The sequence below is a fragment of the Poecilia reticulata genome, chromosome 11 (genome assembly GCF_904066995.2).
Source record: "Poecilia reticulata chromosome 11, P_reticulata-male-v2, whole genome shotgun sequence".
In the NCBI taxonomy this organism is placed as follows: Eukaryota; Metazoa; Chordata; class Actinopteri; order Cyprinodontiformes; family Poeciliidae; genus Poecilia; species Poecilia reticulata.
The window spans coordinates 10,357,684-10,372,378 of record NC_088840.1 but is presented as its reverse complement, the minus strand read 5'-3'; the positions used below and the strand labels follow the sequence as shown (position 1 = coordinate 10,372,378).

The 14,695-nt window shown below is 39.8% G+C and overlaps 2 protein-coding genes across 4 annotated transcripts; both read left to right on the top strand.

Annotated features, from left to right (window-relative positions):
- Positions 1-186: 186 nt before the first annotated feature.
- Positions 187-2,828, top strand: cbx3a (chromobox homolog 3a (HP1 gamma homolog, Drosophila)). 3 transcript variants are annotated; one of them, XM_008421650.3, is made up of 5 exons: positions 187-343; positions 954-1,104; positions 1,303-1,459; positions 1,648-1,742; positions 2,298-2,828. In XM_008421650.3, the coding sequence occupies exons 2-5, from the start codon at positions 962-964 to the stop codon at positions 2,422-2,424; spliced, it is 522 nt and encodes a 173-aa protein (XP_008419872.1). In that variant the 5' UTR covers positions 187-343; positions 954-961; the 3' UTR covers positions 2,425-2,828. The 3 variants fall into 3 exon arrangements, with proteins under 3 accessions (XP_008419872.1, XP_008419873.1, XP_008419871.1); XM_008421651.3 differs by having other exon boundaries at positions 195-347; XM_008421649.3 differs by lacking the exon at positions 187-343 and adding an exon at positions 376-497.
- A 1,954-nt stretch (positions 2,829-4,782) lies between these two features.
- On the top strand, positions 4,783-9,357 carry snx10a (sorting nexin 10a). Its single transcript, XM_008421648.3, has 7 exons — positions 4,783-5,119; positions 7,348-7,394; positions 7,555-7,641; positions 7,732-7,832; positions 7,909-8,007; positions 8,082-8,273; positions 8,847-9,357. Exons 2-7 carry the CDS (start codon positions 7,362-7,364, stop codon positions 8,941-8,943), a joined length of 609 nt encoding a protein of 202 aa, XP_008419870.1. The 5' UTR covers positions 4,783-5,119; positions 7,348-7,361; the 3' UTR covers positions 8,944-9,357.
- Positions 9,358-14,695: the final 5,338 nt, after the last annotated feature.

Genomic DNA, 14,695 nt, shown 5'->3' with positions numbered 1-14,695 from the left:
TTTTTCAGCACATAGTAGAAACACCTGTTTTCAAAAAAAAACAACTACAAAAGCTGCTGCTTTTAAAACGTTTCTCTTTCTGTTTTTAAACATACGTTAATCACGCAAAAAAAAATTTTAAAAAATAAAATGTTAATCCTAGTTCTGCTCAAATCAATAAAAAGTGAATTAGAACTCAAACGAGGCTAAAATTCTCTCTTTGAAGGCGGAGCCTGAAAGCGAGCGTGTTTCCTTCCGGGTTGCCGTAGAGCACCTAAATGTGGCTTTTCGCGCTATAACTTGAGATTACGTTTAGTTGGCCGCGTGTTTAGGAGATATCCCCAAGTGGATAACTGGATTTACGGTCGGTATGCATATTTCACTTATCTCCAAAAATAGTTCATATTTTACAATTTCGATATAACTTTGTGGCTTTACTAAAGAGAACTTACAGAATGCATGCTGATTGTGCATGGTTGCTTCTTTAACAAAGACTCCAAGTGTTATTACCCAGCAAGGTTCGCAGCTCTATTGTTGTATATTCGGCTAGCTAAAGAGTAGACATACCTTTTACCAGGTGCACTGCATTATCTTCCTTTGTGTGTTTTTAGCGCATCATTGCTATTATATTTATTGCGTAGTATAGAAATGCTTGAACTTTCCACTCTGATATAATGTTAAAGTTTATAAGCTAACGGTAAATGTTAATCTGCGAAACTTGTAGCTAACTCAAGTTAGCACAGCGACTTACCTTCGTAATGCTATCAAGAGTTGCCTGGCTAATGAGCTAACGCCGGATGCTAGCAAGTTTATTTCAATACGAAGAAGGCCTCACAATATCAATTTGTTCCCCTTTTCAGCATCTATAGCTGGCTACCAAAAAGCTAGTTGTTTTACATATATGTATATGAACGTAACAATCAAACCGACTTGATGCTAATAATGTGATGCTAATCCCTCCTCCTTGCTTATAGAGCACAAAATGGGCAAGAAACAAAACACCAAAACTAAGAAGGATGCGCAGACTCAGGAGGAGCCGGAGGAGTTTGTTGTGGAAAAAGTAATGGACCAGCGCATCGTCAATGGGAAAGTGGAGTTCTTCCTGAAGTGGAAAGGATTTACTGAGTGAGTTTCCCTGTGATAATAAATATCCCTTAGCTTCCCTGGTACGAGGTTGTGCTGTACATTTGGATGCATGTTTGTGCTGCCATTCTTTACCGTGCATGGATAAAGTTTGCTTTCAGGTTTCTGCATCTGTTCATGGAAGGTTTGAGTTGGGGAGAAACAAAAATGTCCTCCCCCTTCCTGTCTTTGTTCATTTAGTGCTGACAACACTTGGGAGCCCGAGGAGAACTTGGACTGCCCCGAGCTGATTTCAGCTTTTCTGGAGTCGCAGAAAACCATCAAGGAGAAGCCTGCAGCTGTGAAGAGGAAGGCCTCCACAGAGGAGGGAGAAACTGATTCTGCAAAGAAAACTGAGGTTGGTTTAAAAAAGAAAAAGGAAAAAAAATCCTTGTTTTAACCAGCTGAGTTTGTGGTCGTTGTTTAATGGTCTACATTTATTTCTGGACTATGTGAAAGACTCATAACTTCATCATTATTATTTTCTTTTAAGATGTGAGTAGCAAGAAAATGTTCCGTTCTCATCTTAATGCTGTGGTTTTGCAGACTGAGCAGCCACGTGGCTTTGCCAGAAACCTCAACCCAGAAAAGATAATTGGTGCCACAGATAGCAGTGGGGAGCTGATGTTCTTGATGAAATGGTAAGCTACTAAGGATTCCTATAAATGTCAATAAGGACTGCATGAAGACCTTTTTTACTTTTCTTCTTTTTTTAGTTTGACATTTTTGCTCTCATGCAAAGATGTTTGTTTGCATGGATGTAAAATTTTTCAAATCTTTTAAAATACAATCGAGCTATTCCGAATCCAGGCTGTTTCCTGCAAGGCAGTGGTGTCCAAAGTATTTCAAGAGCCAGAATTCTGCATGTTTTCATTCATTCCCTGGTTTATCGCACCTGAATCAAATGATGGTTCACTACCGGACCTCTGTAGGTCCAGTAGTTAACCGGTAATGCTGAGTAAAGGGTTGGAAATATTTAGCTGCTCAGAGATGCATCTAAAACTGACTCTGGAGCTACAAACCCCTTCTGTAAGGGATGACTAGTTGTGATTTTTAAGGGGATCACAATAGTTTTTAACTTTTGTTAACTGTGTGACAAAGAATTGTATCTGTCTCTACATTTATTATTAGTGGAAATTGTCTCCACTGACTAACTTTAATGGGGGTTTTTCTCTCCCCTTCACCTGCTTTCTCAGGAAAGACTCGGATGAAGCAGATTTGGTCCCAGCCCGAGAGGCCAACACGCGCTGCCCTCAGGTCGTCATAGCTTTTTATGAGGAGCGACTGACATGGCATTCGTGTCCAGAGGATGAAGCTCAATAATTCCTCCCTCTGGTTTCTGCTGTTTGTTTTTTTTTTTTCTTTCTCTCTCTCCATGAAGACTCGACTCCTCCTCCTGGTCTGCCTCTGAAACTTAGCTACCTTTAGACTGTTTTGTAGCGTTTCCTACATTTGTACTTTGTTTGGCAGAGGGGTGCTTTTATGGCTGTGTGAAGTAACCGAGCAGCTGATGTGTGCGACCGAGTTCATCCAAATGTCATGTTGCTACCTTGCGTCTCATGCCTGCTCTCAAGTGTTTTAAATTCTGACTACTTGAAACATGTTAAGCTGTTAATTGAACTAGTTTTTGGTTGTTTTTTTTTATCCTGCAAGTTGTTCTGAAATTCCATTTTGTTTATGAAGTGTAAATACTATCCCCGGTTCCAATTAAAACTTTTATGTACATATTTTATAGCTCTGTTTATTTTTGACCCCCCATCTACACATGCATACATGACAAGAACAAGAAAATAAATTGCAAATCTTTATGCCTTTTCGCAATTTCCTCTAGTTGTGTGAGCTTTTCTTACAGGGCAGCTTGTGCATATTAAATCCAAACTGGCATTAAGAGGCGCAAGAGATGAACTTTAGACTTTTGAGCATATTGTTGGGCCTTCTGTGGCAACACCTTGTGTAATGTGCAAACTTATAACTATGCATTAAGGCCAGTTAAAACTCATTTTGAATTCTTGTGGTGTTAAGATCATTTATTACTAAGACTTGGTGCTTTTACTGCTAAAGAAACACATTTAGATCATTTAAAAACGACTTGAGTTCAGGAAGGGGGATTTAAGTGACTTGGAATGTGACATGGTTAAACGCGCAAACTGGCGTAAGCATTTAACCCACTGAAAGGTTTTCATAGTTTTTAACATAACCACCTTGATTTTAAAAACGAACAAAGAAAAAAAGTTCAGATTACATAATTTACACAGTAACAGAACAGTGGGGGAAATGGAACTGAATTGATGAGTTATAGTAGCTCATATAACACCATAACAAGCAAGGTATTTGGAATACCTTCTCTAAGAACATTTAGCATGAAATGTTGAAGCAGATCCCATATATATATATATATATATATATATATATATAGCAGCATAAGTGCCACTCCTGTTGGGTAAAAACAGGAAGCTGAGGCTAGCATTCACATGATAGAATTTGACAAAGGAAAAAAGTATTTGAATACTTTGGGCTTTTTAGCACCAATAGAACACTGTTTAAACAACACCTAATTTCTCCGGTCCATTCCTTTATGATCGTGGCGTACCCATCTTCTGACAGCAGTTTCCTCCAATCACCTTGCAACATATCACAGAGCTCAAATCATCTAAAATTGCTTCTTTTGTAGTTTACTCAAAAGGACTTCAGAGTTACCAGATCTCTTTCCAATAGTATATCTCTTAAAATATGTCTGAGTCGTAGATTCACGTCATGGGTGTGTAACCTGACAAATCTGTAACGGTCAAGCTATTCCATCTCAAGATGGATCAAAGTCTGGACATTTCTGACACTGTTGCAGTGAAGGATTACAGCAGTCCTATGACAAATGGAGTTCTGACTCAGTTTTAGGACGATACTTGTCATAAGTTGTCCAGTGGGTGTATATTTGAAAGTTGTACCATTAAAGTAGAATATCATATTGTGCCATCTTTGGATTTCATGCGATTAAATGTTTGTTTTCAAACATTAAATTTCAGTTCAATGGCCAAAATCCTGCCAGTGAAATCAAAGTGAGGTCCTTTAGTTAACTCTGTCGCAAATTCTATCTGTTGGCTTAGAAATAAAGAAACTACTGTATGGAAATTGCAGAGCTTATTAGGGTATGAGCTTATTTATGTAAGGTCAAAGCTCACTATTTATCAATCAATCAATCAAATTTTATTTGTATAGCACATTTCAGCAGCAAGGCATTTCAAAGTGCTTTACATAATTAAAATAAAAACTGCATCTGACATTGAATAAATAGTGAGAAAGAGATTTTGAAAAAAAAAAGATTAAAAAAGATCATTAAAACGTTAACAGTGAGAAAGAGAAAAAAAATTAATAAATGGATAAAAAGTAAAGATAGTTGAAAAGTATCTTGAGATTATATTTGTTGTAAGTTATCACGATATAAGTAAACCTTATTGCATTTATCATTGGCCTGGCGTTTGGAATTTGGCAAAAAGAGAATCAAAGAGAATAGTCGTGTGTTTCATTTATAACTAAAGCTTGTTTAAAATGTTTTCCTCCTATCAGCTTTGAATAAAGTTTAAGAAAGATGTTAAAATAAACAGTATTTTTGCGCAGTCTCCAAACACCGAAGGATTAATGGGTATTAAATAGTGCTTAGCAAGCTGGGGGGGGGGTTGGGTGGGGTCAACGTCCAGCCACCAGTTGCCTCCCACCAGCTGGTTGATTACGGGACAAACAGGTACGCTGAAAAATAATCCTCTCTTATCGACAGAGGTTTTCACTACTCTTCCCCATGCTCCCGGCTTGTGGGAAGTAAAAGTCCAGAGAAAAGGAAAGTGATTTGTTGATACTCTGAAGCAGCGTGTGCGGTCCGGTGCCCAGAAGAAGGTCGCACCGAGCTATTAGTGGTTAATAGCCGAGCTACAGTACAGGCGGGGCAGAGCTCCAAGCCAGAGCCCTGAGTCGGGTCTCGGTTGTTCACAAACACCGGATTAAGTCTCTGAAATTGAAGAGAACAAAGGTAGGAATTGTTTGACTTCATAAGATCTATGTGATTTCGAATTTTAAACTCTGAAATATTAATATTTTGTTTGATCAACTCTGAATAATCAGCTTATACGGTGAGGCGCTGAGTCTTTAGTTAATTTTAACTGGCAGCTTTGACTCAGGACTCTGTATCTTGGTTATGGTATTCTGACAAAAATTTGAATTGGATAGTGTAATCAACTGTTCCTTTGTTTTCTTTTTTCTTTTTTGTATTTGTCAATAATCAAATCCTTGAAAATAAATTTATCTAGATGTGTTGCTGTAATGGAAAATGTCATTATGTGCCCCTCACCCCTTTTGTGCTTTAGATTGTGTCTGAAGAAGTGACATGTGTCTGCATGATCTTATGAGATTGATCAAGCTGCTCTCCTATAGACTTCTACAGCGCCATATAACAGCAGGGGAGCTCACTGATCCTGGAGACTAAGTGTTACTTCCCCAACCCACGACTTATCTGCCCTCCTTAGCATGAAAGAACAACCCCCTTTCCTTAACAATAGACAAATCCAGACCATCTGTGTTGGGCTCCACAGAGTCGCTGACACATGACAATCAGGGTTTCACACCTATTGTCCAATCAACAGATCCACTGTTAGTCAGAGCTTGACTGACTTGACTGACTCCTTGACTCTGTATTTCTGTTCTCACCTTGCAAGGTTTTAATACATTTCTTATTTCTTCTCATCCAGACTCTTGCTTAAAGTAATTTTTTTGATGACAGTTGCCAAAATGTTTGACTGTACATATGGTTGAGAAGTTGTTGCAAACGTGTATGAGTTTACTGTGGTAAAGTAACTTCAGATTTACCTTGCAAAATGAGTACCATTGTTGCATGGTACCACTGTCCCATGTGGCAGTGGTACTTGTACAAAGTCTAAAACCATGGCTTTAGAGGGGGACAAATGTCTGACAACAACAATAGTGCAACAATAGTCTTTTCTTGCTCTTAGTCAGCTTCTGTCTTTTCTTTCAAATTGGACTTCCTGTAAAAAGATTCAGTGTTTTAACTATAGCACATAAAAGGGGGCTCGGAGTCTTCTAGGTTTTAATTGGGTTGTAATTTTGAATATTGCAAGGTTAGCTCTGTTGTTTTTTTAAAATTAAACTCAAATGGCATCAAAATAAATGCTCCTGGTTTGTCATGATGTTTTTTAAGAAATGAGCCCATCCCCTACCACCCCCTAGCCACCAGCATTAGTACTGGATCTACTGTTTTCCAATTGGAACCAATCAAGGGGGGAAATGGGGTGACTGGTGCTTCACAATCCGTTTTCTGTTTAATCTTAGCATCTTGACTGTCCAAGCATCTATTTTGTAAGAACATGCTGTTATGTCAGCCAATGACTATAGAAAAGGAATGAGGGTCACATTCTAAGAAACCAACTTGTGGCCCCATTTGACCAGACACAGTTATGTAAGACAATCGACTGTCCCAACAAAGAGTTGCTTTTCTTTAACGCGAAGAAATTGTGCCATGAACTGACAATTAGCTCAACATGAGTACAGTAATGCTGTCCCGCAGGAAGCTTACTTGATTGGTTTGTGACTTCATGCGGTGGTGTTGCAGCGCACATCTACAGATTAGACATGGACTGACAATGTTTGGTTCTACTGATCAGTTCTGCTTGAGGCATGCCTCAAGTAATGTGTCTAGGAACACATGTTGGCAATGTGCAGAGGTCTGTATATGTGACTGCCCATGTGATGGGAGCAGTTGTGCAACAAATGGACCCACACACCCAGTCCGTAAGGGGCAGACTACTCTTGGAGATATTCAAAGAGTTTCTATTAAAGGGATTTAAATAGTCGATCTTGCCTGTTGAAGTATCACTTTTTTATATGCAAGTCCAAATTAGTTTATCCTAGGAACTTGAAGCTAATGGCTAGGTCAAGATGAGATAAGTGGACTTCTGTTTAAAACTCCATTCTCAAACGTCCTTCTTCCAACGCTAGCTTCACATTTGGATTAGTTTAAACCAAACCCTTTGATTATTTACACAACTAAAGGAGGTGGGTGGGAAGTGAATTACCAGTGAGTTTCATGTGTGAAACCCATACTGGATGTCTCTTTGGTGTAATTGCTGGATATTAAAGTAAAAAATATGTAAAGTGTTTTTGAAGGAATGTTATTACTGGTCTTCTACTTGGAAGAAAAGTTGGATTTGCAATATAACATTTTTTTTTTTTTTACCTTCTGTACAGAACTTGTACCAGTAATGGACAGTATTCTGGAAGGTCTCTCAAAAACTGTAAGTATTCAAATGTACTCTTTAAATCTTCAGAATCAGATTGAACTAAAGTACTGAAAATGGCCCCAGATGAAACCCCGCTATACCACCCTCTTGTTTTTTTTCTTTTTTAACTTGGTGAGAAATTTTGATTCTCATTTTCACCGCTGACTTTTTTCAGGAATTTGTGAGCGTGTGTGTTCGAGATCCTAGACTCCACAAAGATGACCGCTGGCACACTCATGTCGACTACGAGATCTGTTTACATGCAAGTGTTTTTGGCCGAATATTGACCGTTGCTTTATTTTTGTCAGTAATCCCGTTTGATCAGATAAGTGAACAAATATTTTTCTTTCAGACCAACAGCATGTGTTTTCGAAAGAAGACTTCCTATGTGAGGAGGAGTTACAGTGATTTTGTTTGGCTGCGTCACTGTCTGGAGGGAAATGCTCTGACCATGTACGTTTAAACTCAAGAATCTTGTATAAGCTCGCCGTGGCTAGATGCATGTAAAAATATTTCGTCTTCTGCGCAGAGAATTGCCCAAGTTGCCACCCTGGAGTCCCTTCTTTAGTTTGAAGAACAAAGAGCAAGTATCCAAAAGAATGAATGGCCTGCAGGAGTTTCTAGAAAAGTTAGTAGTTTTATAAAAGTCCTGGGTTTTTTTAATGTTAACTGAGATCTTTTAATGCAATTTTCTTTTTCCAGTGTTTTTCAGAATCCCTTATTGTTATCAGATAGTCGGCTCCATCTCTTCCTCCAGTCAGAACTCAGTATCAGACGGATTGAAAGGTGTGCTCTTGGTAAGACCAGGTACACTGTGGCTGAAGCTATTCAACTGTCCAGAAGCGGTTACAGCAGTTCAGAGGACAAGAGTTCTTATGACTCGGACTGCGAGAGGTGAGATGTTTTCACAGTGGCTTAAAAAAGTAATATGCTTTGAACTTTTTTTTTACATTCACATGAGTCACAAAGTTCAATGTACAGTCGTCGTTTGGATCTGTGACGGACGAATGTAAAATATCACACAGTTGTTGAAATTGAATGCAGTTTTATTGAACAATATGTGCTTTTCTGCGCAAAATTCAGTCTTGAAGACAAATATTTTAAATGTTAAAGTTGAATCTTGTGATGGTGCTCTGGTTTAAACATCAGCGTCCTCTCTGACCTTCCTACTGTCACTTGGTCTTCATGACGCCTGTTCAGTTTTCTATTGAATCTCTGAGGCCTTCACAGAACAGCCAGATTTATACTCTGCTTAATTTGCAGATTTACTATTTCCCCGTAGCTCCTGCAGGCATCTGTTTGCACTGGCTTTTATTTACCGGGGAGAGAGGAGTTGTGTACACTTGAAAGTTCATTCTTTGTAGTTGTAGCATGACTAAATCTAAAGTGTCAAATACATTTTACTAAACTTTGCAGCTAGTGCAATTTAAGTGCTAATCTTGCCATTTTTTTTTTTTCATTGTCCAGCTCTGCATCTTCAGGTCTGGGATTGAGCATCGATGCTACTACTCGAGACAGTCCGGTCCCTTTTCATCATTCAAATGAAAGAGGATTCTCTAATTGAGCATTCTCCTTTTCATATACATCTCAGTATTAGTTTTAAAACTTGCATTACCTTCCCTCAGATTATAAATCTGTGTAACTGCCTGTTTGCTATAGACTTTGAAGTCATGGTATGTTTGACCAGAAAAGTGCAAAAAAAAAAAAAAAAAAGATGTTCAGTGTCCTGCTTGGACTATTTTAATTTACCTCATTGTACTCAAAGACATTTGTCACTTTAATGGTATGTTTGTGAGGAGGAAGTTTGATATACATTATTTATATAACATGTAAGTTATGGAGAACTCTTTAAAAATGTCAAATGCATTTTATTATTGCTTCAGTGTTGCACTGTATAGCAAGCAAGATTTGAATTGTTTTAATATTTGATCATATTTTATGCTTGGATATAGGATAAATAAATTGTCTTTGAAAAGTTGTTGATTTTTATTGTATTTATTTTACTTAGCAAAGTTTAGATTTGCTTTTCACAAGACTTCAGTGATGGTACATGTTTGCATTGTGCCAACACTCCAGTAGAGGGAGTGTAGACAGCATCTTAAACTGAAACAGTTGGCTGTTCAGAAATGAGGGCTGCATGCATTGCAGAACATTAACATCCTCTCACCCACTGTGTAAGAATATTTCTGCAGTTTTAGGAAAACTTGATTACCTTATACCTAAATATGGGATTGGGAGACAGACTTAAAATAACCAGAGAATGCAAGCACATATTAAAGTTTGATTTGAGATTTTCATCTCCGGTTATATAGCCTTGACCCCAAGACGGAACTTTGAGCAGCAGTTCTTGCATTTATTACTTTTACATCCTCCTGTGCGGCTATAAGATAAAAATTTATGTCCAGACCTCTGGGCAGCGGTGAGAAATGGTTCTGTCAAATCTGATTTCTAGCCTAGCAATTACTTGAAGTTACCGAAACAGTAAAATGCATCTAAAAGGTTCAGTAATGCTTGTGTCATTTGTGATGCATTAATGTGTCGAAGGTGTCCTGACATTAATGTTAGAATATTTCTAAAATTTTTGGTGTGCGGTTGATGCTTCAATAAAATTTCGGACATCTCGCACATTCACGTTTGTCAGCGTTTGTCCCGTTGATGTATGCCTGTCTAATTTCTGGCTGTTGAAAGGAGATGTTTGTCACAGTTCAAATATTCTAGATGAGATCGGTCGAATTAGTCAAGACTACTTTTGAACTTCAAACTTTCCCAGGATGCAACAGTACTCGGCACCCTTTTTAAACTGGAGGAAGCAATTGCTAATTACAGAAGACAGCAGCTGCCCCCACCAACCAACCACTGGACAGGACATGAGGATGCTCCCCCCTTCCATACCTCCCCACATTAAACCTGGCCCGTCCTGTCTCTGTTCTTCTTTCCTCTGGATCACACCATCTCCCTGTGCGCACAGGCCATAATGAAGCTGTCAACGACTTCACACGCCAGCCGCTGAGCTGTTTTTTACAACGCAAACACTGTTGCGTACGTACGCGCAACGCTGACAGTTGTGAAAGCACACGAGCGAAAGCCGTGCATGAGTGAACATTTTCTCTCCTCTCCTCATCCTGTTGTCATTTCCCCCCGCCACCTCCCCCCACCCATCCCCTTCCAGTCCCACTGGTTTGTGTTTGGAGCTCTCAATCTGTTTGCTGTTAAGGCTGACCTTATCAGTGTACACCCCTTGACAAGCATACAGTTATGACACACACGGTTTGGTTCAGAGCGGGTCAATTTTTCTGCAAAAATGAAATGCAGCTGAAAGCGTTTGCATCTGGTGTGTGTGTCTGTGTGTGTGTGTGTGTGTGTGTGTGTGTGTGTACATCTGCAGTTTTGAAGGAGGGGAGTATGAGAAGAGGGGGGGGAAACCAACCAGCATTTGGATATTGAGTATTCACGGTACATGTCTATTTCAGCTTGGTAATTTATAACTCAATTTCCAGTGTGCATTGATGCGCTTCATACCTCAAAAACACCAAACAAAGCCCAAACCCAATTGTATTTGAAAGCAATTAGGGTGTCCACTGGGTTGTGAACGGTCCACGTTGCGATGGCTCTGGGCCCGTGTGATATTTAATTGTTAATTTTCTATCACATTAGTCAACTTCAGTGCTTTTGGACAGGTGACCAAGAGACTTGTACGTAACACACTCACTGCTTTTTGTTGGGGGGTGGGGGGGATACTTTTGTGTGTAGAGGGGAAAGGTGATGTATGCGCAGAGTTAAATGACACGACTGGTATATTTACAGCTGCTTTACAGTCACAATCTTCTTAACGCTTTTCAATATACGTGGGTGACCGTTAATACTGGTTTAAGTTTATGAGTGTAAATTATTAGCTCATTTAGTCTCTCACCTGATGCCACCACAGGAATGGATTCACCTCTTTGACCGTACAGAAGCCAACAATGGTAAAATCCATACCAGCAATTAGCCTGCGTAGCTCTCACCCTGCCCCTGTGCTTACTTCCACACCCATTTTTCTACTTCTCTCACTTTTCCCCTCTGTTCTCCTCATCATCTCCCTGTTGGCCACAAGTTAATTACCTGTACTCTTTTGTAGTTGGGAGGCTATTTTTTTTCTTTTTTCATTTTTTCTGCTGATGCTGCACACCCTGACTCCCTGTGCCTCAGATGTTGAACTGTTGAGAAAGTACGTAGACCTCAGTCTAGAGCTTGTAGCTTTCTATGTGCTTTTTTTTTTGTATGGCCAAAGAAGCGATCCTCCATAATTTATCACAAACAATCTGAAGGATGAATCTCACACTCTAAAGGGAGTATCATGTTCCCCAGCTGTTGTTCAGCTGGGGAAGTCATCATCATATTTAAACTTATTCTTAAGTACAATAAAACAAAATCAGGTTTAGTGTCTGGATATTAGAATTTGAGAAAGATTGTAAAAAAAAAACAAAAAAACTAAAATGTATTTTATTATCAACCCAAAATCTATTTCCTCTTTACAATTTTTTCTATTATCAGATAAACAAAAGTAAAGATCCTGAAACGGACTGCTGCTTTCATACAAAAACATCTATTATCTAATGTTTTGTAACCTATAATAGTTTGGAAACATTAAACGTATTGCACTTAATAATGATCTAATTCAGCAAGCAACTTTCTGACCAGTGTATGATGACCACAGTAAAGAGAGATCTCTGTGATGAACCGGCAAAATTAAGAAACACTCAGAATCAGTCAATCAATAAATCTTCATTTGTAGAGCAGTTCTCACACACACACACACACGCATGCACACACACACACACAAGGTGAACGGTACCTTGTGTCTGTAAAATCAGCACAAAAGAGAGTTTTTAATCCAAAAAAAGGAGCCACTTGTGTGTCTCCTCGCACCTCTGAAATCGAAATCCCATCTTATTTCTTAAAGACCCAGCATTTTGTTTATTTATCAGTGTGACAGAATTGAACTTTTTTCTACTTAAGCATGAGTTTAAATCTGCTGATGACTTCCCCAGCTGAACAACAGCTGGATAATAAGATATTCCCTTTAGAGTGTGAGAATTACCGGTACATGTGCTGATCTCAATGTTTGGTTCCCAGAGATACACGATGGAACTAGTGCAAGGAATGTTAGCACTTTTGTTGTGGTTCAGAGGTGATGTATTAAAGGTGGCCCATCAAGAGTTCAGTCTTCTCCCTAAGCTCCCAGCGAGCCTCTGTGGAGAGACTGACTGCTTCTTCCATACAAAAAAACATACATTATCAAATGTTTTGGAACTGTCTTACCCTGAAAACTTAGTACAGTTTGAAAAAAATAAAATGTATTCCACTTAATACAACAGGAGAACCTTCCAGAAGGCCAACCATCTCTGTAGCAATCCACCAATCAGGCATCTACAGGAAAGTTACAAGACGAAAGCCACTCCTTAATAAAAGACACATGGCAGCCAGAGTCCAGACTTGAATACAGGTGAACATCTCTGGAGAAATCTGAAAATGACTGCATGGATGTCTCCCATCCAACCTGATGGGGCTGGAGAAGTACTGCAAAGAGTGGGCCAAGCTGCCTACAGATTGGTGAGCAAAGCCTGTGACATCACATTTAAAAAGACTTGAGGTTGTAAAAGCTGCCAAATGCGTATAAACACAGCATCGAGCAAAGGCTGCGAATACTTGCTTAAATGTGATGTCTTGGTTTTCTATTTTGAATTAATTTGCAAGACAGAAACTTTTTTTTCCACATTGTCACAATGGCGAATAGTGTATTTGAGGAAAGAAATTAATTTAATCCAATTTGGAATAAGGCTGGAACAAAATGTGGAAAAAGTGAACTGCTGTGAATACCTTCCAGATGCACTTTATTGCTACCTGACAATGGAGGTCGTTTTACCTGTTTGTCTAAAACATATCGTTCAAGGTTTGGTACATTAGCAGTGATCAATATTTAAAGCTAAATCTATTCATAATTTACCTTAAAACTTCTTATAAGATACTGAAATAAGGGAAAAGTAATGTGTTTCTCATATTTTGGACTTTCATGGGTGCCACCTACCAGACTAAGGTTTTGTTTTGACTAGTTCTAGAAGCCTTGGAAAAAAAAACAAAAAAAAACAGTTTTGCAAGGTAAAGTTCAAATCAGGAGAAAGGCACACGTGTGTGTGCACTGTGCAGTTATGTGTTCTGGGGTCAAAAGTCAGCACATCTGTTGTCTTTTGGATAATTCCGTCTTAAGTGTAATTGCACAAGCTGTCATTTAAAGTCAATGGGTCTCCCTCCACAAACCCCACCACCGCATGCCTAAAACATACACATGCCAAGGTTTCGCACTCACTCCGCACATCACAGACCGTTTAGCAGCTAAAATATGACCCGTGCACAGATAAATGTCAGCGGGCCATCTATCTGAGAGTGTTAAAAGTCGGCTAATGGAGATGACATATTAGCGGCCCAAATGACTGCCATAAAAAGAAGCGCCCTCCATACCTCGCGGCTGTGCCTGGCCACTGTGACGGCAGTCAGACGCAGCAGCGGTCTGTTCGGAGTGGAGGGTGATCTCATATCTGGATCTTTTGATTCAATAAATTGTGTGGGGTTTGGCTGCGAGGCCCTGTGACTGGGAGATGGATGTGACATATTTACTTGAGGGCTCCCACTTTCACGTTGTATTACACGTTTTCCATATAAAACTCTCGGCGTAATCCCAATAACCTCTCACTTTTGACTCTTCACCCAGAAATTACTAGCCGGGCCGGCTTTACTGTTGCCATCTGAGTCAGTAGCAAGACTTGCTTTAAAATCAATAACCCCCTCTTCAACCTCGACTCGAAGATCCTCCACAGGTACGCGATTGCCCTCTGATACTTCACCCCCCCAGCCCCCACCACCCCTTCCATCTCTTTATTAATTACCCCTTTCCAGCCATGCGTGTCTTTCTCTCTCTGAGTGAATGGAGCAGTTGTAATTGCTTCTCTCTGGAGCAGTTAGAAGCGACACAAAGGAACCGTATAGAAAACCACATTTGCATTCGAGATGAGCCGAGATGGAGAGAAGGGGAGGGCGTGCTGCCCTCCTGCCCCACACCGAACGGCTCCTCTTACGCTCTACCTTTTCCCCCTTTTTTTCCCTCTTCATCCCTTGCTCCTCTCATCTATTGTCTCCCTCCCTTCCCTTCCATCTTATCAACTCCCACCACCACCTCCCCCGGCCTCCTCCCTTGCGCAGCATGCCTCCCCTTGCATTGTCTTTCCAGAGAGTTCCAAGGTCGACGGGAGCTTGCTCATCAGAGCAGGGTTTTGTAGGGC

Excerpts from the sequence above, each read along its gene's own strand:
- cbx3a (XM_008421649.3), top strand. The coding sequence starts at position 452 with ATGGTTGCTTCTTTAACAAAGACTCCAAGTGTTATTACCCAGCAAG. Across the intron at positions 498-953 it reads AAGTGTTATTACCCAGCAAG|AGCACAAAATGGGCAAGAAA; the intron begins GTTCGCAGCTCT and ends CCTTGCTTATAG. Across the intron at positions 1,743-2,297 it reads CTGATGTTCTTGATGAAATG|GAAAGACTCGGATGAAGCAG; the intron begins GTAAGCTACTAA and ends CTGCTTTCTCAG.
- snx10a (XM_008421648.3), top strand. The coding sequence starts at position 7,362 with ATGGACAGTATTCTGGAAGGTCTCTCAAAAACT. Across the intron at positions 7,833-7,908 it reads GAGGGAAATGCTCTGACCAT|AGAATTGCCCAAGTTGCCAC; the intron begins GTACGTTTAAAC and ends TCTTCTGCGCAG. Across the intron at positions 8,008-8,081 it reads CTGCAGGAGTTTCTAGAAAA|TGTTTTTCAGAATCCCTTAT; the intron begins GTTAGTAGTTTT and ends TTCTTTTTCCAG.